Source organism: Manacus candei, unplaced genomic scaffold (assembly GCF_025592945.1).
Source record: "Manacus candei isolate 608988 ecotype Guabito, Panama unplaced genomic scaffold, ASM2559294v1 h1tg000019l, whole genome shotgun sequence".
Lineage (NCBI taxonomy): Eukaryota > Metazoa > Chordata > Aves > Passeriformes > Pipridae > Manacus > Manacus candei.
In genome coordinates, this window is record NW_026138067.1 from 6,002,406 (window position 1) to 6,025,465 (window position 23,060).

The following is a 23,060-nucleotide window of genomic DNA, read 5'->3' on the forward strand; positions in this document are numbered from 1 at the left end:
TTGCAGCCTGCAGTGTAAGCTCTATGATTATTTTCTTAATTGTTAGTCCTTCTTCAAATTTTCGGTGTACCATGTCAAATTTGACCCTGCTGAATTGTGTACAGCTCATCATTCGTGTAATAAACTGCAAAGTTTAAATTGCATAAAGAGGGATTAGAGTAAGAAGTTTTTTATAGTGGTGACTCTGCTTTTGCATTTATTTGACAAGAAGCGAACACAAAGATATACTGTACTATATATAATTCACCTAATATGCTTATAAGGAAAATTTACATGTGACTGATGGTATATTTTATTCTCATGCAAAAGAAACAAATATAATAAGTGTAGGTAATATAGCTACCTGTAACAGTTTGATTACTAGAAAAACGTGATTACTAGAAAAATCATTCTATGCAACTTAAGGTATGAGAAATAAAAATGGAGGATAAACATGAGGTTTTTCATGTTTCTTGTGAAATCAGTATACACTCCCAATGTGGACTCTCGTGATTAGACATTCCTTTGAAATATCCCAACTTCAGTGGAACTGTAGACCAGCAATTTTGCATTCCAATAATTCCTTCCTAGTGGTAAACCCTGCTATTTTCCACCCCCTTTTCCCCTGCATATATTAAAAGAGAAATAACAATCTTCTATTTTTGGTAATTATAAAATACTGAGTGCTCTAACAAATATATTTAAAATATATAAATTTAGTCATATTTTCAAAATACAACCAAAATATAAATACCTTTGGTTTATTATTTTGAAATGCATGTATTTGGGTTTTTTGGCATATTCTGTTACTGGTGTTATATCTCTTCATTAGTTATTTAAATAATGAAAGACTTTAATCTAAATTCACTTTTTATTACAGTCAATCAGTATTAGGAGAACTTACTCTTAGAAATGGGAAGGCTCTGGAGCTAACTGTGTGGAGACAGATTTCCCAATGGTGATAGCCTTTCAGACAGACCAGATAAATGTCTTTATACTAAAGATAAACTTCATACTAAAGTTATAACTGCCTTCAAAGAAGGGAACAGGTAATTTGACTTCATGAGTGGCTTTCAGAGAAAGATTTTTGCATCTTTTCTTCCTAACTGAAATACTGTAGAAAATCCCAAATTTTAGCTATCTGCTTGATCCATGGTCTCCCACTGGCTTCTCAAAATAAATGTGTGAATCATCTAGATAATTTTATCTTTAGAACTGTATATCATATTATTTTGTTAATAAGTTCAGTGCTCTTTAACAATACTTTTGTAGCTCCTGTATTCTCAGATTTTAGTGTTTTTAGTTTTGTGATGTGTATCATTCCTTCTCCATCTCATTGTCTCATATCTGTGTTTTTCTTTCTGCCATCAACTCAGTCATTATGTTACTTTACCTCGTTCCCGGTACACCCAGTCCACAGATCACCATTACAGAGATGTCAGGTATATGTTTTCCTCTGTGTGACTATGTGTGGATAGTGCATGTACTTCTACATACCCACATGTCCACTTCTGTTTTTATTAGTCTGTGTATAATGGTAGAAAACTTAGAAATGTAGAGTTGGTGTCAGCATTAGCTTTCTTAGTACAGTGTTTTCACAAACACTGGGTCATTCTTCATATGTTTCACTTGAATATTTTTTCACTGCCAATAGTCTATAATTGGTAGTCCATGAAGACAATGCTTTATTTACATCACTCTAATGTCTTTTACAAGTAAATAAAGAAAATTATTGAAATCAGCAAACACTAATACCTGCTAATTCTGTGATTTTAATATACAGAATATCATACCTGTATGTCTCTGTTAAACGTTATGATAAAACTGAAGTGTGACACCTTTCTCACAGTCTTTTAGCTCTTATAGCTATGAGCCAATACACTTTAATTTTTAAAAATTCACCAAAGTTCCAACTGTGTTTTTTTCCAGTGTTTTGTTCTGTTGCTGACATCGCTTGCTTTTCATGTTGTTTTGTCCTCATTTCATCTTTTGGTAGCTTTTCATTGTGTTCACCCATTATGTTTTGGCAGCCAGGATCACACAATGTATCCTCTATTTTGTGAAGATGCAATCAGATTACTCCGCTCCCGTAAGATGTGCCGTACCTACTCTGAGGGTGCTTACTATGATCTTGAGAGGTACAATTGATGTGGAGTATATTGTTAGCTCTGCCACATTGACAGTACCATGTTTGATTCCAAACTGAGAATGTGATCTGTGTTTTAAGTGATAAACACATACTGTGAAGATGTTTTAATACTCTGAGTATGTATGCGTATAAAACTGACTACTCAGGGCTATGGGTAAATCCCAAGAGATGCTGAATAGCTTTATAGAAACCAGTTTCATAAATTAGGTTATATGGATATTATATGCCTGTGTCTTTTAAAAATCTTATTTCTGCTGGAATTTTTCAGAGTGCTTATTGCATTTATTATTCTCTTTGAAATAATGAGGAAAAGCCTATCTACTTTAAAGTACATGGAAATTGTGTCTTCCTGAAATCTCATACTTTGCTTAACTGAAAAATAGAGTGAAAAATAAAAGTTTATGCTTATGTAAGCTTATGTTGTATGTATTTGTATACTATGTATTCTGTAATTTAGGAGTGCTTGTATACATTCACAACACTCGGGTGTGATTGCAGAAGATAGTTCCTGTTTATGCAGGAAATATATGACAGAGAGAAGTTGAGCCCATAACAATTTCTATGAAACAATTATCCACTTGAAATACAGTGGCTTTTAAAAGGTGCTCATGTAGTCCTGTGATTAAGATATTTTCAGAAATATTGCAAACCAGGAAAAGGTCTACATAGTTGTCAGTGAATAGAAATAAAGATACCGATTGGATAAACTATGAGCCAATAAAAAGGAAGTGATGGCTTCAGATCAGATATAAAGGTTGATATGAGTATTGCTTTACAAGAGGGACCATGTAAAAATTTCCAAAGCAAAGAACTCTTTCTATATTAACTTCATGGCTGCCCTCTGGGTATGAGTTCCTCTGAGAAATTCATTAAGGTTTGCTCTGGATTCAGATCATATATAACCATATTTTTAGCAAATGTAAAATTACTTTTGGATACAGAAACAAAAAAGTATCCAAAAATTCCTTCCACATAAATACTGCTTTTTAAAAATTCTCCAGAGGGTATAGTATATTAGACATTATAATGTTTAGAACTCAGTTAAATATTTGTTTTGAAATTATGCTGTTTTACATGAAACCTAATATATAGAAAGTGTGTAAATAGTTCAGTCCACATGTAGAAACTTTGATAAGGGGAGGGATTTTGTGTTTGTTTTCTGAAAATATGTGATGACGTGCTCATATGTGTACTATTTCAATAACTAATTATTTTTATATACATGTTTTGCCTTAGATATATACTCATATTTGCACTAATTTATTTGGCCTGTTTCAAATTGTTGCTTATGTCTGTGACTGTTCAGATATTAGTGAAACTTGGAGCTATTCTCAAATTGTCTTACTTTGAGAATCTTGACTTGTAAATTTTAATCTTTCTTTTCTACAGAAATTAATCTCTCAAACATACAGTAAAGTCAATGAAAATAAAGGGCAAAATTACAGTACTGCATACATATGAAAAAGCTGGGATTTAAGCAGAGAGATGGAGTAAATCTTTTCTGGGGCTTTATTGAACAGAAGGCTATTAAAACTAATTCCTCCTGAGGTCAGAAAGGAAAATCCACCATGAAGTGGAATATTTCTAGTTCACTGTTAAAACAGTATCTTCAGATTCCTTGGGCCTAGGAACTGATTCTGGATTCCATGAGCCTGTTGAATCCAGGCTGCCTGGGGTAACATTAGTGTTCAAGTTACCTGAGTCATCTTACCAGGTATGAACTCCTCTGAGCACCTCACAACCACAATCACATTTCCTGGTTTTTCATGCTTTTTTCTTTCCATATTCTGACAGTGATTTAAGGACTATTTATAGCATAACCTTTATCCAGTTTCCCCTTATACTTTGAAAACCACTAGTTTCCTCTTCCTTATTTTTATTGGAAATATAGGAAAATTTACCTTTTGTATAATATTCCCTCATTTTTCTTTACATTTTCCCCCAGTTCAATGCTTACTCTAAAATATGTTATTTTGTAGGTCTAGGGAATCACTCTTGTCTTATTAGTTCCATCTACTTAGTCAATGCCTTGTTGATGTCAAGCAACAACCTCTCTTCCTATCTTTCACTTTATTAAGCATATGAAATAACTTTCCAGTTTCCACTATTCATTAAAATAGTGAACATTGTCTGTACAGTCCAGCATTCAGGGAAGAGTCACTCATCCAGGACAGAGATTTTTATCTTATGCCGCTGTGAATCCACCAGTGTGAGTGTCCTGCAGGCAAATATATAGATACATTAGTTAAAATTACTTGCCTTCTTTGTTACTCATGGCTCTTTTCATTGCTTATCTTGTATTCATTCACAGCCAGTCCATTAAGGCTTGTGATTGCTTCTAGAATTTTTCTTTTTTTTTTTTCCCCCTCTACAGAGCAACTACTTGATTCTCTTTCATCTTTTCTCTACTGAAGTGTGTTTCAGTTACTGTTTATCAGATCATTAGTTCTAGGCCACATTTAAATTATCAAAAACCTTAATTTCTGAGGTCATTCTTAGGCTGTGGCATTCATCATTTTGTCTTTCTGATAGTTCCCCCCTTTTGAAGAAGCCCACCTCTTTCCCTCCCAAAAGGAATGGAGGCAGCATTGACAAGATACTTATTTCAGCATATGCCTAAGGAAGACAATAGGCACACGAGCATCTTCAGTGACTTCACTGTCCTTTGGACTTGGGGTTTTCTCAAGAACATCCTGCTGCTCAGTACTCTGTTCCAAATTTCCTTGACTCTTTAATGTGATAGCACAGTGGCACTACCTGTATCAGTTCACATTGCTGCAGATACTCAGGTTGAACATACGCAAGACGTCATGGCTGGACGTGCTGAGCTTTATTTATGCTTTTATTTATACCCCCAAATTTAGAATCCTCTAGACTTATACAGGCAGAATTTCTGTTGTTTCACTTAAGGAAACAAGATTTTGCTTCAATTTTTTTTCCCTGACATTTTATCAGTCAGAAATTTTCTAACATACATATCCTATTTCTGGTGATTTTTCTCCATTGCTCAAGTACTAGTGTCCTGTCAATGTAACTTTTTACTCCTATGAAATATGTGTGCATTGATCAGGTGTTCTTAATATGTTGTTAAAAATTTCTGAATATAATTTGAAAGTAAAAGGATGAAATTAACACATATATACGAAAATGTATGTTCAGAATATACTGCTGAACTGTAGATCAAAGTGCACTATCTTCATCACATCTTAATAATACAGTAAGGGAAAACATAATGAAAAAAGCACCCTTTAAATTGTCTGAAATATCTGTGCTGTTTATTCCATACTCAGGAGGACTAGACAGGAGAGAAGAGTGCCTATTTCATATTATGATGACACAGCCTATACTCCTGAAAGGTATTTTAATTTATATAATAAAAATAGATAAAGCTGAGTAATACATTTTTTATGAAGTGTAGCCTAAAATTTCTAATTGGCCCAGACTAATGATATCTAAATTTACATTGCACTTTATGCCATATTTCTCTAAATACAGAACAACTAATTTCCATAGTTTTAAGTACCTCATTTTCTTTTAGGTCCCTATTAATATGACTTTGGATTTTTTTAAGCATAATTCTTAACTTGAAAAATTTTTTATTCATTAGATGTGGGAGGAAAACTGAATAGTACAGAGGAGCTTAGGTACAACTGAAGGTTTTTTCTCCACCTAACTGCACCATAATTCTAATGGTTAACCTTTTCAGTCACTAGGAATGATTATAGGACAATGTAGAATCCTTAATTTCATTCTTTTAATAGCCTGAGTCACTTAAAAAGGTGCTCAGCTTTTAACATGTTACTGCTCATATTGACTTAAAAAAGGACTAACCAAATGCCTTCAAATTGATTTTGGGTGTTTACTGTGCCAGGACCCAAAGTAATATTAGTCTTCTTTAATTTTGATATACATAATACAACTAAGATCTGACATGTAATCTGTAACATTTTGAAGTGTCTCTGGAAATAGTTATTTGATCATGCCTTTCATGTTTAAAGGGCTAGGCAAAGTCCAAAAAGAAGAAAATCTGAAAAAACGAATTGGTATTCCTCTCCCTTTGTACAATTAGATATTTTATATTTCTCTGTCCATTTTTAAGTCAATGTCTGATTTTTATCTACAGTATGAAAGTAGCTAAAGCAGAGATTATTTCCTAATAGCAAGAAATTTTGTTTTTATGTGATTACTATGAATAAATACAGTCATATTTAAAGAAAAACAAAGTGCACTGCAATTTTAAAATCATATTTCTGTGTTTTTGGTGTCTACAATAAAGTACTTTTACAAAAAAATCTTACTTTAAATACTGACTAATTGGAGAGACTGGTTTTCATTTTGAGGATATGGATGATCAGGGAGAGTGTAAAGATATATCTGTCATTCTCCAGCTGTGCTCTAATTTAGACTGAACTAAATGTAAATCTAGTCTAAAACTAAATTAGATTAAACTGAAGCGAATTTTGTCCAGCCATTGATCTGGCTACAAACCATGCAAAAAACCCCCCAAAACCATAAAAAGCCATTCCCCTTACCATCCAATTTGACATGGAATAACCTAGGGCAGCTGATTGAATCTCACGTATACTGCACCCCATACGTTCTTCCCTCAACATAATGACCAGGAGATGTGGTGTTATTACCTTTGTAAACATATTGTAAAACCTCAGATTCTGAATATGAGAAGTTTTTTAAAAAATGGAGTAATGCAAAAAATACTGCTGTGATTCCCAGGAATAGATTCATAAAAACTTTTGGATCAGTGTATTAAAGTCATAATAAGTTCATCCTGCAGCCTTTGGCTAGGATTTTCACTACATACAAAGGAATATTTTTGTCCAAATTTATAATAGAGTGTTCCCTTGATATTTTCTGATAATCCCTGCCTTACTTCTCACTCACTGTCGTGAAAATCATTGAGTAGTGAAAGCATAGGAGCTCCAAGGCTTTACCCTAACAAGATCCTGAAAGTACAGAACTCCAGCAATCCAGTTGAAACTCCTTAACCAAATGCTGGATGATTTGTATCTATTTTTAATATACTGGAGTAGTGGCATGTAAACAGTTTATCACCTGATTTCTTAAAGCAGCTTTTTTTTTGTCCCATTATTTTCTTTCTCAATCGTTTTGGTTAAGATAAAATACTACTACATGTATTTTACATTGTCTTCAACTAATTTGCTGAAATGATACTGCAAGTGTTTCAGTAGTCCATGTTCAGTAGCTGGAAGAATAATACAAGAATAAAATTTGATTAGTTATCATTGGTTGATCTGATTGAAGTGAGTTTTCTTCTACTTCTTAAATAACTATAAAAAACCCCTACTATACAAAAAAAAATTGAAAAATTTGTATTTTTGAAGTTAAAAGCAGTATTTTAAACTATTGATGCATGAAATGTTATTTTTGGTAGTGTTATATCTCCACAATTACTTTTAATTATTCCACAAACTCAATAACCATTGAAAACATAAAGACTTTTATGTAGGAAAAGATGAGGGATCAATTAGAATTTATGGAACTGAAATTCATGGCTAAACTACTGAAAAATCTAGAAGCTAAATATAAGAGTTATATTAGGAAAAAAACCCATAATTTTCATAGTGTTTAGCTTTGAAAAAGATTATTTTCTTCATACCTGAGAGAAAATATGAAATGTACAAAATTATTTGGAAATACTTGGAAATTTTCCCATTTTGTTGAGAAATGGTAATGTCATATAAATTAGAGTGCTATTAATAATACATTTGTTTCTTTATAACATTTCTTTATTTTAACTGCATTGTAAAGGTGGTACAATGGTGCAAGTTCATGGGCAGATCATGTAGTCAATGGTTCAGCTGAAAAATATGGGTAAGTAAAGAGTGTAGTGTTACAGATAAAGCTAAAATGTATTTTAAATCTTTATAATAAGAGTTCATTTGTAATTGTACCAAAGTTATTCCTAATAAATGTATTTTTCTGGATGTCTTTCTTGACTCAGAACTAAGGCACTTATGTTCTAGTCTTTTTTTCCAAGATTAAACTATTTTATTCAGTTACAAATAGAAAAAGAACATTGCGTTTGAACTATTTTTAAAGCTTGTTCTCACTATTCTGGGCTGCTTTAGTGAAAAAGTGGTTTTTAATGATAATACCTGCCTACATTCACAGTGTTGGGGAATGTGTCTCTGAGACCTAATACTTTTTACTTTTAGAAATAATCCCAGTTCAAGCTGTCTAACCTATCTTCCTGTGTGATTGATACATAACCCATGCAAAGTGCTGTGTGCCTTATAACCTTTAGTTCTTCCTAGTTGTAGCTGGCTTCTGATCAAGACAGCACACAAATTTTCCTTGCTATTAGTTCTTTTACTTTACTGCTCCCCCCTCATTTTCTTCTTGCTCTTGCAAGGATTTTCTTTTTTTTTTTTGCTTACTTCCTTTGTGAATGTGAACAGGGGAGAACATAATGACTGACAACTTGAAAATGAAAAAAATCTGATAACCCCCAGAATTAATTCTTCAAGATTTTAGTGCACGTTTCTCTGTTCTCTAGAAAGGAGAGGTTTTTGAGGGTCTTTTGACTCAACATTAGTGCAGCTGCAGAGACTTACTTGAGACCATATTTCTTCCCTAGCTTTTTCAACCAGAGTGCCACTGTTTGCTGGCTCTTCAATTTTAAGTGTACACCAAGGGCTGTGCTTATTAGTTCTCCCTGGAAAGTGCACAAGCATGTTGAAAATGAACAGCATTTAAAGCAAGCTGAAAAGTGTTTTGTGTAAATAAAACTTTTGTATTTGCTTTTGATAGTCATATGAACTAGTTCTAGTTAGTAGTCTAGATACTTCTCTTGTATTATAATTAGTACTGAATAGATGCTAATGTAGGTAAATATTAGATTACTATTTAACATAGTAAATATCTAAAAATAGATTTGTAATTTTAAAAGGAATATATTTTTTACTACTCTCTCTTCCCATTTAAATTTAGCTCCAAAATATTTGGAAAAAGAAATAAAAGATAAAATCATTTGTTGTGAACCAGTATGACTTTTAGGCAAACCATAAGGCATAAAACATACGTTAATAGAATAAAGACTACTGAAATGGATCAGAATCTGTTAATATCAATGGATTTAGAGAATGCCTTTAACAGAAACTGAATGCTATTTTGCTCATTTGTAATTTGAGAACTTAAAAGATAATAAAGTCTTACATATCTGCTTCTCTTGGAATGATCTAATTGAAATCCTAAGCTCATCAAATGACAGAATTCTTGTTGCCTTCAGAGAGGTGAGAATTACAGGGCTGTTGCCAAAAGTTAAGAAGGTGGATAAACATACAGCTGTGGTATTTATATACAGTAAACTGCATCGTTGTAGCCCTGGTTGTGATTAAATATCTGCCATATTATTGGTGCTTAAAAATGTCACTGGAGAGAAAAAGGCCAACTATGTATGTGTGCCATCTAGAAATAAAGTTATATTTAAGATCTGGGGGAAAAAAATCCCACAAAAGCCATCAAGAACCAAGCACTTTTCAGACTTTTCATTTAGTACTGCACTGTACAAAAGGATATTTAAGTTCATGCTTAGTTTTAGGCCTACAACTAATTCATCTTATTAGTCTATAATCTAAGTTCTTTGCTGAACTGTATTTGAAGTTCAAACTCTACTAGGAAATTCTTGTTTCTCATTGCTTCCCTCTCAAGCTTCTCTATTCATTGTTTTATATGCCCCTATAGTCATGAAATACATGTTCATTAAAACTCTTGAATGTTCCTGTCATTGCTCATACATTATGATATAACATTCAAGTTCAGTGGATAAAATATTGTGTTTTGAAATGGGAAAATATGTGGAATAAATTTATAATATAGAGCTGAAACTTATATTTTGGAATATTTCCAATACTTTTATGGAAGTTTAGATTATTATCTTGAGAGAACTGCTACAGTATATTCAGTTATAAAACTGACCTGAGGCAAAGAAGGGGAGAGGATTTCAGCTCTCAGCTTTGAGAATTTTGAATTCCCAGCTTTTGAATCCTAATCAACTTTATCATGATCTTAAGTGAATCATCTATGAACATAAAGATATGTGTTCCTGTAGTGTGATTCTTTAATATGTGTCAATTGATGGTCTGTGTAAAAGATGTCAAAAGTTAGAATAGTAGGCAAAATACAAGATACTATATTAGGTAACTGGTTATATAAGTGAAAATGTACATTACAAGTACCAGAAACAATAATGTAAAAAACACCTAACATTTGACATTATAGCAAAAATCTAAGTTTCTCAGACTTTTAAATTAGTAGTGAAGGAATGCCTACAAGTATTTAATGTTGTAGACGCAGAATAAAAAAATGAATAAATGTTAATTTGTTAAAGTTGGTGCAAGCTAAATAAATTGGTAAGACATAGGGCAACATATGTGTTCCTTGCAGCCATTGGTTCACCTCTGTGTAAGGAAATGGTAGTCTGCAAGGTTCATATGTTTTTAGAAATTACTTTTGAGTAAAATAATGGAAACTGATTCTTAAGCTAGTTAAAATTAACTAGTTAAGTGAAATTAGTATTATTATTATTAGCTCATTTTGTTTTTTTTCTCTCATTTGAATGTGGTTGCAAATAGTGTCACCTGGAAGTTAAAAAGCCTCTTTATCAAAAGGATTCAACACTTCTTTTTGTTCAATATTGAGATTTTCTGTGAAGAAGAAATTACATATTTTACTATTTTCCTTTCAAATGTTCAAGTTGTTTTTGAGTTCATCAAAAATACACAAAATTAGTTAGATCTGATTTTACAGATAAAGAGGATCTGAAATATTTCAGCACATCATTTCGGTCTTAGTTGTTCCAGAATTTGCATTCCTTGTTGGTTTTACTGATATTTGATTGTAATAGCTAGTAGAAACCTCTGACTGCATCCATAGAATGATAAACTACTTCAGGTTGGAAAAACCTGTCCTCTAACTCCCTATTTAAAGCAGGGCTTTGCTATTCCTCAGTAAATATATCAATGATGAAACATATTTTGGAGAGTAAATCTTTATAGGTATAGATTTCTGTGCTTTCTGTCAGCATTTTTATAATTGTGCAATGCCACCATGTGTTAGCAGGACTAAATATGTCTACAACAGAGTCACCAAAGTGACTGCAATGCCATGTGCAGATACTTAAGCAAGCTGTAAGCCTCTGACTTTCTGTAGATGTAGCAGTGTGCACACAGGAGTGTGGAGCACAGTGTGCCTGGAATTGCAGCAGAGTTCTCTGCTTTGTCTGCTTAGCTGAGTCAGCTGGTAGAAAACTAGTTCAGACACTGGTATATTACAGTTTAGTTGTGCCTGTCAATGGCACGTAGAGATACTTATAGCTATCACCAGGGTAATGTGCATGTGAATAGATCATGAGTGTATGCATGTATGTGTATATATTACGTATATATATAAATCATGATAGAATATTACTGCAACACAAAAGTCTTTAAATATCTTTCTTTCCTTGTTTTTTTTTTCCTTAACCAGAGTACCTAAAAGCATTACATTCCTGCCTTTTAAAAACTATAGCAGCACATAATTTTATATTAAGTTTCCCTAGAGGTATAGATGAGTGATTTGGTGAGTTATCCCGTCACCAGTTTATGTAGACATTTGACAGTGTACTGCTCCTTCCCATTTTCTATTGCAATATTTATGACTCAAATTTAAGTTTGCTTGGTACTAGAAATCTCAGTTGTTTGTAGACATGCTTATCTATGTTATGCTAACAGAGGATCTTGTGTCTGTGACTAAACAGCAAAGTTCCTATAGCTAGTAGAAGAATAACATGTCCAAGGATTGAAATCCAGCAGCCATCCACAGACACTGACAGGTATTGCCTTGTATATTAGCTGGATATTGAAATTATGATAATTAGAAAGTGTATTGTTGTATTTTGCTTGTTCTGTGCTCAGTGCTTCTAGATGAAAAAATATGAAGTAGGAGCTGGATTTTAGTGTACTGTATTCCTACAGCTATTCTATTTTTATTTCTTCAGTTTTTTGTTACAAGAAAAACCTAATACTAAAATTGTGATTGGCATGGTCTCATAGCTTGTACACAAAAAAAAAAATTAACATGGGCTTTCAAATAAATTGTGTTTTCAGTCATTCTGGGGAAAAAAAATAACTTCTATTTGTTTAGTAAGCTGTTACAATTGCTTACTGTTGGAAAATGTTCAGCTTTTATAAAAACCTTCCTCTATAGATAAGTTTAGATCAATGAGTAAAATAATTTGTTGAAAATTCTTTTTATTTGTTAAGAAAGTAACAAATCTGAAAAATTAAAAATTAGAAATGGTTATTTTCTGCATTGGGAAAAGAGTTAGTGTTTGAAATTTCCAGAATATGAATATAGAACAATGCAGATAAATCAGTAGATCAAATAAAGTGTGGTAGCACCTTTGGTTAGATACTGTACTGTAGTAACTAGAGTTTACAGTGGTACCTAAATACTATGAGATTCTAATTTTAATATTTGATGGGTTTGGAATATAAAGTTAGATTGTGAAAACTCATAAGATTTTCCATGTATTAGTGACTTACAGGGAGCTCAGTCTCATAGGGATAGGTGGGGTTGGCTTAGAAGCAAACACTGCTGTACTCTTTCTTCTGTGTAGGGGAGAGTCAGCTTACAAGACTTGCATACTTTGACAAGGGAATAGACCATCTCACATGCATGTTTTCCTTAGCAAAGGTAGAAGGATGCTACCATAGGCAATACTAAATGAAGGACGTCATTATTTGACATTTCATTAACTGTATTTTCATAATGAAAGGTCTGTTAGCAAAGATAAACAGTGTTAGTGTGCATTAAAATACTATATGGATGTTGAATAGTTTAACTAAGACTATCATATTTACCTCTTTAAAAATTAGGAATTTGTATGATATGATTTATAATGAGAAAAGAGGAAAGTTTCATCTAGATAATTTTTGAGAATGTCTTGGAATGATATCTGAAAATTTAGAGACTTCTGTTTTCAATTTAACTTGCTCTCCATGCTTATGTCTGGATTGTGATATTAATGCATAATTGTATTCAGTGGTAAGGGAGGACCTTCACTACCCAAGCATCTTGTTGGAATGATAGTTTTTCTTTAAAAGGGATAGTTTTTTTCTGAAGACTGGGATCATATTTTACATGTGTTTACTGCTAAAAGAACAAAAGAATAAGTGAGGATGAAGAATAGACAGTAAAATTATCAGTTGAATTGTTCTTTATATGTGTATGGTGTAAAACAACAAAGTGAAACTTTCAAGTGGAAGAAAGTCCACTTGAAATAGCCCTCCATTTGCTATGGTGCTTTTGAAGAGGATTGCAGCATGTAGCCTGGAACTTGAGAGTGACAACTCAGTCACTCTCAGGATTTAACTTAGTCTTCCAATCCTGCAGTCTATAAAACAACGGCAGCGCCAAAGCTTCAAAGCAAAATGTTCACTGCCAAAATTCACGCTCTCCTTCACTTCTGGAACCCCTGATTGTTTTTCCACTTAAAGTAAATGCCAACTGCAGATTGTAGCAAACCGAATATTTATATTAGCTGTTGAAGACAAAATTTTTGAGGCCTATATCTGGTAGCATAGTGATTAGCTACACTGGCTCCGTGATGATCCGCAGAATACAAAACCTGCACACTAAGCCATTAGTATTAATTCTAATGGTAAAAATGCCTCCCTGCCTTCTAATACGGGAAATGGGTCAGATCCCTAACATCCTAAAAATATTTTTTTATACCTAAAGAGCTTTTTATACCTAACGAGGCCTTAAGAGTAACAAGTGAGAGTCTTAACTTCTTATGAAGTGTTTATGAGAATCATGTGGTTGCTACTCACCTTTTCCTCTCTATGTCTCCTACTGGATGTTGGAAGAAGAGAGAAACAGAAAATTAAATAAAACCTCTTACATATTGCCCAGTCGCTGCTGGGGTGGCCTAGCAGTCCTCCACTCACTGACAAGATAAAGAGTATTCTAGCTATGAGTGTGTAGCAGAACCAAAGAAGAAAGTTTCTGTGGGCTTACTAATTTTCTTAAATATGTGGGTAAACAAGATAGAGGTGGGTTTTCTGGACCTTGGCCATATTCTCTTTTGTAACTTTGTTGAATTTAGGAATATTTTTTCTTGAAATTTGCTTCCATAGTTAAAGAATGTATTCTATGGTCATTTTTTTAACCATCATGCAGGTGGCTGACACTTTTCTCACCTTCCATAGCACTGAAAGCTCTCTTAAACAGTTACATAAACTAAAAAACATTCATATTAAAGCTAAGGTTGTGTTTCTTTGTCTATCAACAATGTAAAAGAAGCGAGACAGTGGATGTTTTTGCTGATGAAGCTTCCCATTCAGAAACAGAGCTGATAGAAGAAGAAGTGAGGTAATTTTGTCATGGTTTTGTGCCAGGCTCATTGTACTTTCCCTCCAATCTTTAGTGCCTCAGCTTATAATTACCATTATGTGTCTCACTGTGGTGTGTTCGCTTGTTAGGAGCTTATAGATATAGGTTCATGGTGTGTGGTATTATTCTGAATCTGTCTGTGGCAATTCCTTCGTTTGCTCTGGGAGTCCAATTATGACCTCATGGAAGGCCTGAAGAGACATTGATTGTAATGGCTGTTTTATAAACCCATACAGCAAAGTTAGTCACTATATTGTTTTCAATGTTCTTTAGAAATAAATGCTGTTACTAACATAAAACTCTTCATAATGAGGCTGTGGTATGTCTCTCTCTTTCTTGATACCGATTAAAATTTGACTTCTTGTTACACTTAATCACCATCCAGCCACTCATTGTATTAACTGACTCCATTGTAAAAGGCATGACTTAGCTAAAGGAAAAGTCCTGAAGGGTACACATTCCCCATTTGTATTCTGTAGCCGTTCAGTTACTCAAGGAGAGCTGAGAGGACTGTGAATTTAAGAAATAACTCCATTAGGGTATGGATTTTACTTTTAAAATGCCTTAATTTATTTTTGGATGTTGCTAGTAAACATTACTCCTTTCAAAGAGACCAATTACATTGTAAAAAAAGGTGGGGCTTGATTATTTTCCGAAAGGAATGGTTTGATTAATTGCCTAATAGTAAAAGACCAGACTGCTCGATCAAGAAATTCTTTTTTGCTCAGTCTAATTTCTCCCCATTGCGTCTCTAATGATAACTTTTTCCACTGCTGTTTTAGTACAGTTCCATAGACTGTGGGTTAGGAGATTTTTTTTTTAATTACAAACCAAACTTTTTCTAGTTGTTGGAACCTTTGCAAGTACTAATGATGCAGGTTTTCATTGGATTACAGTCTGAGCACCACATATGAGTCCACCACTATTGTCCAGTCTATATTTTGACAGACGTTCCGAGTTTAGTAATAATTAACAGTGCTACATGATAATTATAACATCTCAAATGTGGAGTTTCCTACAAACAAGAGTGCTACCTCTAGAGATAATGCAATCTAAAAAAACCCCTACTAATATGAGGGATAATGCAAAATTAAACTGCACGATTAAAATTAAACTGCACGATTAAAATTAAACTGCACGATTAAATGAGTCCTAAGCTTTAGCGAGACTTAATATTATGTCAGCTAGTCTTTTCTTCCCAGGTTGATGTATTAATTGACACAAACCAACATTTTAATGTCAGGAAACAGACTATTGCATGGATAGTCATTACCAAGACATTGGAAACATTTCAGCCCATTTATCAAGAGCAAGTTATATGGAGCAAGTCAAATCATACATGTGTAAAAACCTGTATGTTATCAAGAAGTTCTATCAGAAAATTTACTCCCCCCAAAAATATACATAACAAAATGATTTGCTCCAAACCAGTGTCATGCAGCATATTTTATAATTAATAGAAAAGTTTATCTGAGCTGCTTTTTGACTAACATTACAGGAATTGTGAAGCAGCAGATAGACAGCCATATCAAAGATCCAGATCAACAGAGCAACGTCCTATGCTAGAGCGGACCAACTCCCGCTCCCGATCCACAGAGCGTCCTGACTCAAACCTCATCAGGTCGATGCCTTCATTAATGACTGGAAGATCTGCCCCTCCTTCACCTGCCTTACCGAGGTGAAACAGCCAAATCAATCAGACTAATCCCCTCCTGCCCCACCAGCTCACCATTTTATTTTCCCAGTAGCTAATTGGTATCGCCTCATTCTTAGCTGATCACTAGTAGCAATAGATACTAACCCTTTCAGTGCCAACACACTATTTATATTCAACTCTGGATATAATGGTGTGGCAGCCATTGCAAATCATTTGCTAGCTGTATTTAACTACATTTGTTTATGATTTCTCATTTATCAGGAATCCTGGATGGTTTCCCACATAAAGCACTTCATAACTATCATATTCTTCTCTTACAGAATGAGAAATTATTTGTGTTCATCAGACATTGCTTATGGAACAGCCATCATAACATCAAATGAAACTATTTTTTTTTTAAAAAAAAGTTTCTTTAGATGGACTGTACTAACTTTGTCTATTAATTGTCATTTTAACCACCATTTTCTCTGACTACATTTTACTGTGCCATAGTCTGTATTGTTCCTGTTTGAGTACCCCTGATTGATATTTTGAGGATTGCTATGCATTATTCTTAGCTTAAACATAATACAATAAAAAGATGAGTGCATTTTGTTCTAGTTGATGTTCAGTAAAGCCTCTCCTTATTTTAGAACTGCAGAATACATTATTTGTTTTCTCAAAGTTACAGTTATTAACATCAAATCCCCAGTGAGAGTTAGAGTCAAATATCAGTGTCTTTTCTCAGTTTATTACTTTGTTTAGACAAATCCATGTAATCTCATTGCCACTTAAATGTAATTTAAGCAAATACATGCTGAGTAAAGATCATTGAATTTGACTTGTGGATAAATTTATGTGTATATGGGTATTATATTCATATGCCCATGAATATGCACACAACATATTTTCTGGCTTGACTGTACGAACAAGTGTCTTATGGATGTTCAGACCTAGTTTGGCTTCTTTTTCATGGAGGGATTTCTGTTTTTAATCAGGTCTTTTTCTGAAATGAGATAATAGTTTCACTCTGGGACTGCAAGGGCCCCAAGTGATGTAAAGCCTACTTAGTCATGTTATCAGTTCTTGATGATATTTAAGGATGAATTTGTCATTTAAAGGCTGTGGTTTGTTTTGATATGTGTCTCATAGGTCACATCCTCGATCTGGGTCTGTTCAGACAAGTCCATCAAGTACTCCGGTAGTAGGGCGAAGGGGCAGGCAGTTACCGCAGCTCCCACCCAAGGGGACGTTGGAGAGAAGTAAGTGTGTGGTTTTATCCAAATTACTCATGAAGGTTGGTTATATTTATTATTTTTCTTTTGCCATTAGAGTTGAAATCTATTGAGTTTTTGTGTACAGAATTAGGATTTGACAGTAGTATTGTATTTTGTACTGTGTTTTCTTCTATTATGTTTTAATATCTGCAATACTCTTGGCTGAAATGAATCACCAGCAATACACATGAACCAAGGTGGACTATTAGCATGATCCTGTTCCCTCTGAACTCAATAGGACTTTTGTCATTGACTTCAACAGGCACAGGAAATGATCTTGTGTGTTGTTTAGTGATAAAATTCTGGCTCTTTTGGGAGTCGGGAGCATAGTGGATCACTTGTGGGTTCACGTGTAGTGTATTAAAGAACACTAATATAAAATATCTGCTTCTTGAAACAGGAAGAGCAAGAAGAGAGGTAACAATCTTTAAAATGGAAAAGGTCAGAAAGATATTTCGTGATTCATGTTTTACTGGTACTCTGATTGAGCTTATCTTTAATGTCTGTTAAAAGCACTGGTTGATCGAGACATTTTCCAAAATGTTTAGAAACAGGGGTATATAAACACATTTTTGATAGCAAATATATATTCACCTTCATCTTCTAATAATTAGATGTGCTGTGCAAAATCAGTCTAAATGGCCATATACACTCCTTTTTTTAATCCTTCTTAACATGTATATTGTATCTTTTATAAAACTTCTGTTGTTTTTAACCCCTGTGCTTTGGTTCCTTTTTTTTTTGTTTGTTTGTTTTGTTTTTGTGACTTTCCCTAGACAATGGAGACAAGGAGATAGAATCTTATGAAGGTCTGTACATAAAGAAGGGCTTGTTTTTCACCTGAAAGCCTTTTTCAGAGGCTATATAGGGAAAAATAAACCCAACTGCAATTGATGTTACTTGATTACAGTAACATAGTCAGAATTATTGTCATAAATATTTAGTCTTTAGTTTTAGACCTGTGGCTCATGAATTGTACAGGGTTCTACATGAAAAAGGTATAAATAATACTGTCTAAATATGATTGTCATTAGAAAAGTACCTAAACATGTACCCTTTTTAAAGACCAAGAATTTATGCTACAGCAAATAAGGGCATTTCAGCTAACCTGTGTATGTATGTACCTTTCCAGGATTAGCAGATATTCAGGCACATGTTTAAATATAGGCATTTGAAGCTATTTGACATGTGTAATGTTAGCCATACATTTGATCAAAACAATGCTTTTATTGCAAACATATTATAATGTGATACATTTGCTAAATTACAAGGTAATTTTCAAATAATATAGGGAAAAATTTAGTTGAATTAATTATACCTTTCAAAAAGGTATAATATTTTTGCTAAAAATTAAATCCCCTTATATTTTGTAACATTAAAACCATTTAAGTTACTTAATAGCAAACCACAAGATATCAATTGCAGTCCTTGGTTATTCCACTGAGGATCTTTATGTAGTATTACTGAATCTGTCTCATCAGACTTTTTAATTTAATATTTACAATGTTTACAGTATTTATTTCCATTTTGGAAACAAAAACTCCATGAAAAGAAAGCTTTTGTTTTCTCAGATCACCACCCTAGTATATTCATTTCTTTGTCGTCTTATGTGTTGTGAATTGCTTATATGAAATACAGTCTAGATATGCCAGGAAATAATCACATCTAATCACATAATGTTTATTGTCATTGCTGTATATGCTTTTATGTTTTACCATTCTTCCCTGCTCTTTGCTTAGTATATCTATTTAGACTGTGAGCTCCTTAGAGCAGCAATTGTGAAGTACTGCATATTTTTACTGTGTTTGATTAGAGAGGGTAGCAGTCTTATTTATTATTTACTTCATAGGTTCTATAGAGAGAAATATAATAAATACAATAAAATAATTATTTTTTATAGGAGTGCTAGAATTGTTTGCTCTGGTAAGTACTGCTGGGACTTGAGGAACTCTGTTTTTACTTGAAGACTGAGTAATATTTTCCTTTAAGTCTGTCTTTTGAAAAAAAATAGTCTTTTGGAAAATCTGGGTTATGGAAAATTGCCAAATCCAGAGATGCTGAAGTTTTAATGTACAATAAAAGCATCATCAGTGACTCAAGATACAGTAAATAGATAGATTTCATTTTGAATTTACATATATAAAGATGGTAAAACCTGTTAAAAATATATTCCATAGATAAAGTTTTCATACAGAATTCTATACAATTTTCTGTCATGAATTAAGATCTTATATTCTAGTACCAATGAAGTTCTCCTTTGAGGCTTTTTCTCCCCTTCTATAGGATTTTCTAATAATTTTCTTTAAGGGGAGTAATAATTTTCTTTAAAAATAATAGTGCTCTGCAAGAACAGCAGATTACCTAACTTCTGTCAGTGACAAAACGTAATTAAGATTAAAAGCAGTCTTTTTACTGTGGAGAATTGAATTTTACAGGAAGTTATTTTAAGCAAATGAAGTACCAGTTATAAAAACTCAAATGTAATAGAACTGGAAACACTGACTATCGTAGAAGGAGTTTATGTTATTATTTAACAAATAAAGCATCACGTAAATCTGAAAGCTTTGTAGGCATTTGAGCAGATTTTAATGTGTTTTTATATGCCCTTGGATTAATCAAAACGGTTGTGTATTGTTGGGAAAGCCTAATGACCATACCAGAAAATGTCATTGTCACAGAACAGACCTTTCTGCTCTTATAGAAGCAGAGGCATTTCTATATTGCTTGGAAACAAGGTGTGAAGGTTAACCTTTTTGTATTTTGAAATCAATGATTTTATTGTTGACCAGATTAAGTTAAAATCATACTGAAGAAAAGAATTAATAAAAGATACATTATAGACAAAGAGGAATTTGAAGTCATCTCATTTTTTAAAAAGAGAAAAAGAAAAAAGTAAAAAGTTATCTGTTGTTAACTTCTACAGTAGTCTCATTTAGTTTGCATAGATTTGAATAATCCGTATTTGTTACAGGGTTGAAACTGCATACCTTCTCTTAAAATGTAGTAGAAGAAAAGACAGAACTCAAGTAAAAATAAGGGAGTAATTTGCTGTTGGAGATATTTTTTTGCTATAGTGCAGTACTCAGTGGAATGTGGAATACAGTGTGATTATGGCTGCGTGACTAGAAATGGAAGGGAAGGAATCTGTAGGGGAAAAAATACCCCTGTGGGTAATGGCTTTCCTAATTAGGATTAGAATTAAAATACCTTGATTTGGGTTAGATTTAGTTCCATGAACTGTGTTATGTAGTTGCATGATTTTGCTCCAGGGCATGTAGGTATCCCCAGAATACTTTATTTCAAAATTCTGAAATAGCCAGAGAGCTTTGTTCATAAGAAATCGAGCTGTGAGTCGCTGCGAAGGACCATTGCTATCTGTAGTGTATTGTCTCATACATACTCTCCCACGTACTCTCTAGGAGAACATACTTACCTGTATTGCATTTACAGTCTTTTATCATCACGGTATTTTGCCTAATTCCTTAACTTCCCACTGCTGTGTTGCTTCCAGTGTCAGATTTACCTGTTCAAAAGAAAGACTGAGTATTTATGAAATGCATATAATTATCTTATTTACCCAAGGTATACCGTAGCATCTAGGCAGTTTGAGTTTTGCTTTAGCCTTTGTTAGTTTAGTATATTTTCATGTTAGGTGGTTGGAAAGTAGTTCTGAAAAGATGTCTGGGACCACTTAAGTTTTTATTGAATTTTCACTACTGAATCGCCAGAACACTTTTTTTTTCCAGCTGAATATTTGCTTGTATATCTTTAAATTGTGCTAGAGATAGAGCTATCTTGTTTAAATGAACATTTGGAGGAAAACAATTGAAATTGTTTTTAGCATGTGAAATGTTTATTTACTCTTAAGTGTTCTCTATTATTAGCACTACAGACAATAAGTGAATACTGCAATATTTATAGTTCTTAAGGGTTAATGTTATTTTTTTCATTTATATGTGGCTATAATGTATTTCTTTATTCTTACTCGCCTTGGTAGAAGGATGAAATCAATCACTGCTTGTTGCTAATTAAAATGGAACACCATAAAGTGCTCTTGAAAATATTCAGTATTCACCCTTTCAGTTTGTTGTTAATTACTAATCAGAGAGAATTTTTTCCTAATATAGATTTTTCCTTTTCCTCTTAAAAATAAACATAACCCTTTCTTTCTTCATTTCCACAAAAAAATCCCCAAACTCTCCATCCAATCATAAAAACTAGAAATTATGTTAGATAAAGAAATGTAATAAAACCATAAAATATGAAAATAAAGTGCTCAGAAATTTAACAAACAGTAGAGCTCAGTGAGGATTTGCCCTTCTATTTATGCTTTATGGAACAGACTTTAATTACACAATCTCATAATAATCTTGTGTCTTGGGAAAGTTATTTCAGAGGCTGTTAAAGCCTGACATTAATGCTGATTAACTGTCCTCTCTTAACTTCAGGTATGGGTGATCTTGTTCCAGAATAAAATTAGCTATGAATGGAATTAACAGGAATACTTGATTAGGTTTAATCAGGGATAGCTAGCAGCCATAAGTCCAGTTTTTATATCTCTCTAAATACAATTCTGAATCTGTAAAAAGAACAATGTCAAGGTACTGTTGTAACTGATGCAGCATGGAGTGTGAGTTACTGAGGCAGTCCAACAATTAGGAAACACAGATACCCCTGACAGAAATGCTGTTTATTTTAAGGGGTTTTATCTTATTCAGAACATTATTTCTTTGTTAAATGAGACATAGTTTTGCAAAATGAAAAGGAATTTTGTTGTGCATTTTCCAATGCCCTACAGTTTGATGGGAGATAGAGAAAGACTATTTTAATGCAATTGCACAGGACCTGTATTAACACTGGTCATAATTCTATCATCCTCTATCAGCTGTGATTTCACGTGTTTTTAAGACTATATGATATATAGGTACTTTATTTTATAAAAGGTGATTGATCACATGTATATAATATAAGACAGGAGCTTAGATTACCTTCAGCTTGGCTATGAACTTGATGACTTAGTCAAACACAACAGTCTAAGAAATGAAGGCACATAGCTTTGCACCCACCCATTTGTTTGTGTGGACACTTCTGTGGTACTGGCTGTATGATGTTAGACATCTTTGTGCTTGCACAGCATAACTTGCATCATGTGTGCTTGACAGGAAAGTAAAGAGAATAGCTTAGTTAACATCAGTACCAAGGGTTCCTTAGGATACTGCCTGAATCTACCTTGGGTTTTTGACTTCAACAAAGAATTTGCAACAATACAAAAAAACCCTTTGGGTTTTACTTGTGGATGCTTAGTTCACCCTCCTGAGAGGTGGCAGAGACCTCAGCCCCTGAAGAATATTAAAATATCTTATTTGCATTGGTACGATTTCAACAGAAAAACTTGAACAAATTTTACCAAAATGAAGAACTCAAAGTTCTGACCTTTCAAGGAAAGTCATAGTTTATCGTTTTCTCTTGGATTGGCAAAAGGAGGAATTAAACAGCTTTATGAAATTTGAAGATCTTACTATCTAGGTCTGAGACCACAAAGGGCATAAAGAAAAATGACTGAGGAGTCATAAAGCTGTGCTCATAACATCCATTGTTTGTTTAT

The 23,060-nt window shown here is 33.3% G+C and overlaps 1 protein-coding gene across 39 annotated transcripts in view; it reads left to right on the plus strand.

Moving 5' to 3' along the window:
- The window catches only part of RIMS2 (regulating synaptic membrane exocytosis 2), a 449,774-nt gene that overhangs the window by 297,036 nt on the left and 129,678 nt on the right, over positions 1 to 23,060 (plus strand). For 13 of the 39 annotated variants that reach the window (XM_051785127.1, XM_051785135.1, XM_051785126.1 and 10 more), the window contains 2 exons: positions 16,041 to 16,220; positions 17,331 to 17,440. In XM_051785127.1, the coding sequence (XP_051641087.1) occupies positions 16,041 to 16,220; positions 17,331 to 17,440 (290 nt within the window). Of the gene's footprint in view, positions 1 to 1,355; positions 1,422 to 5,418; positions 5,485 to 7,915; positions 7,979 to 16,040; positions 16,221 to 17,330; positions 17,441 to 18,231; positions 18,265 to 23,060 lie in introns of all 39 variants that reach the window. The other 26 variants (XM_051785115.1, XM_051785116.1, XM_051785117.1 and 23 more) reach the window with 7 other exon arrangements.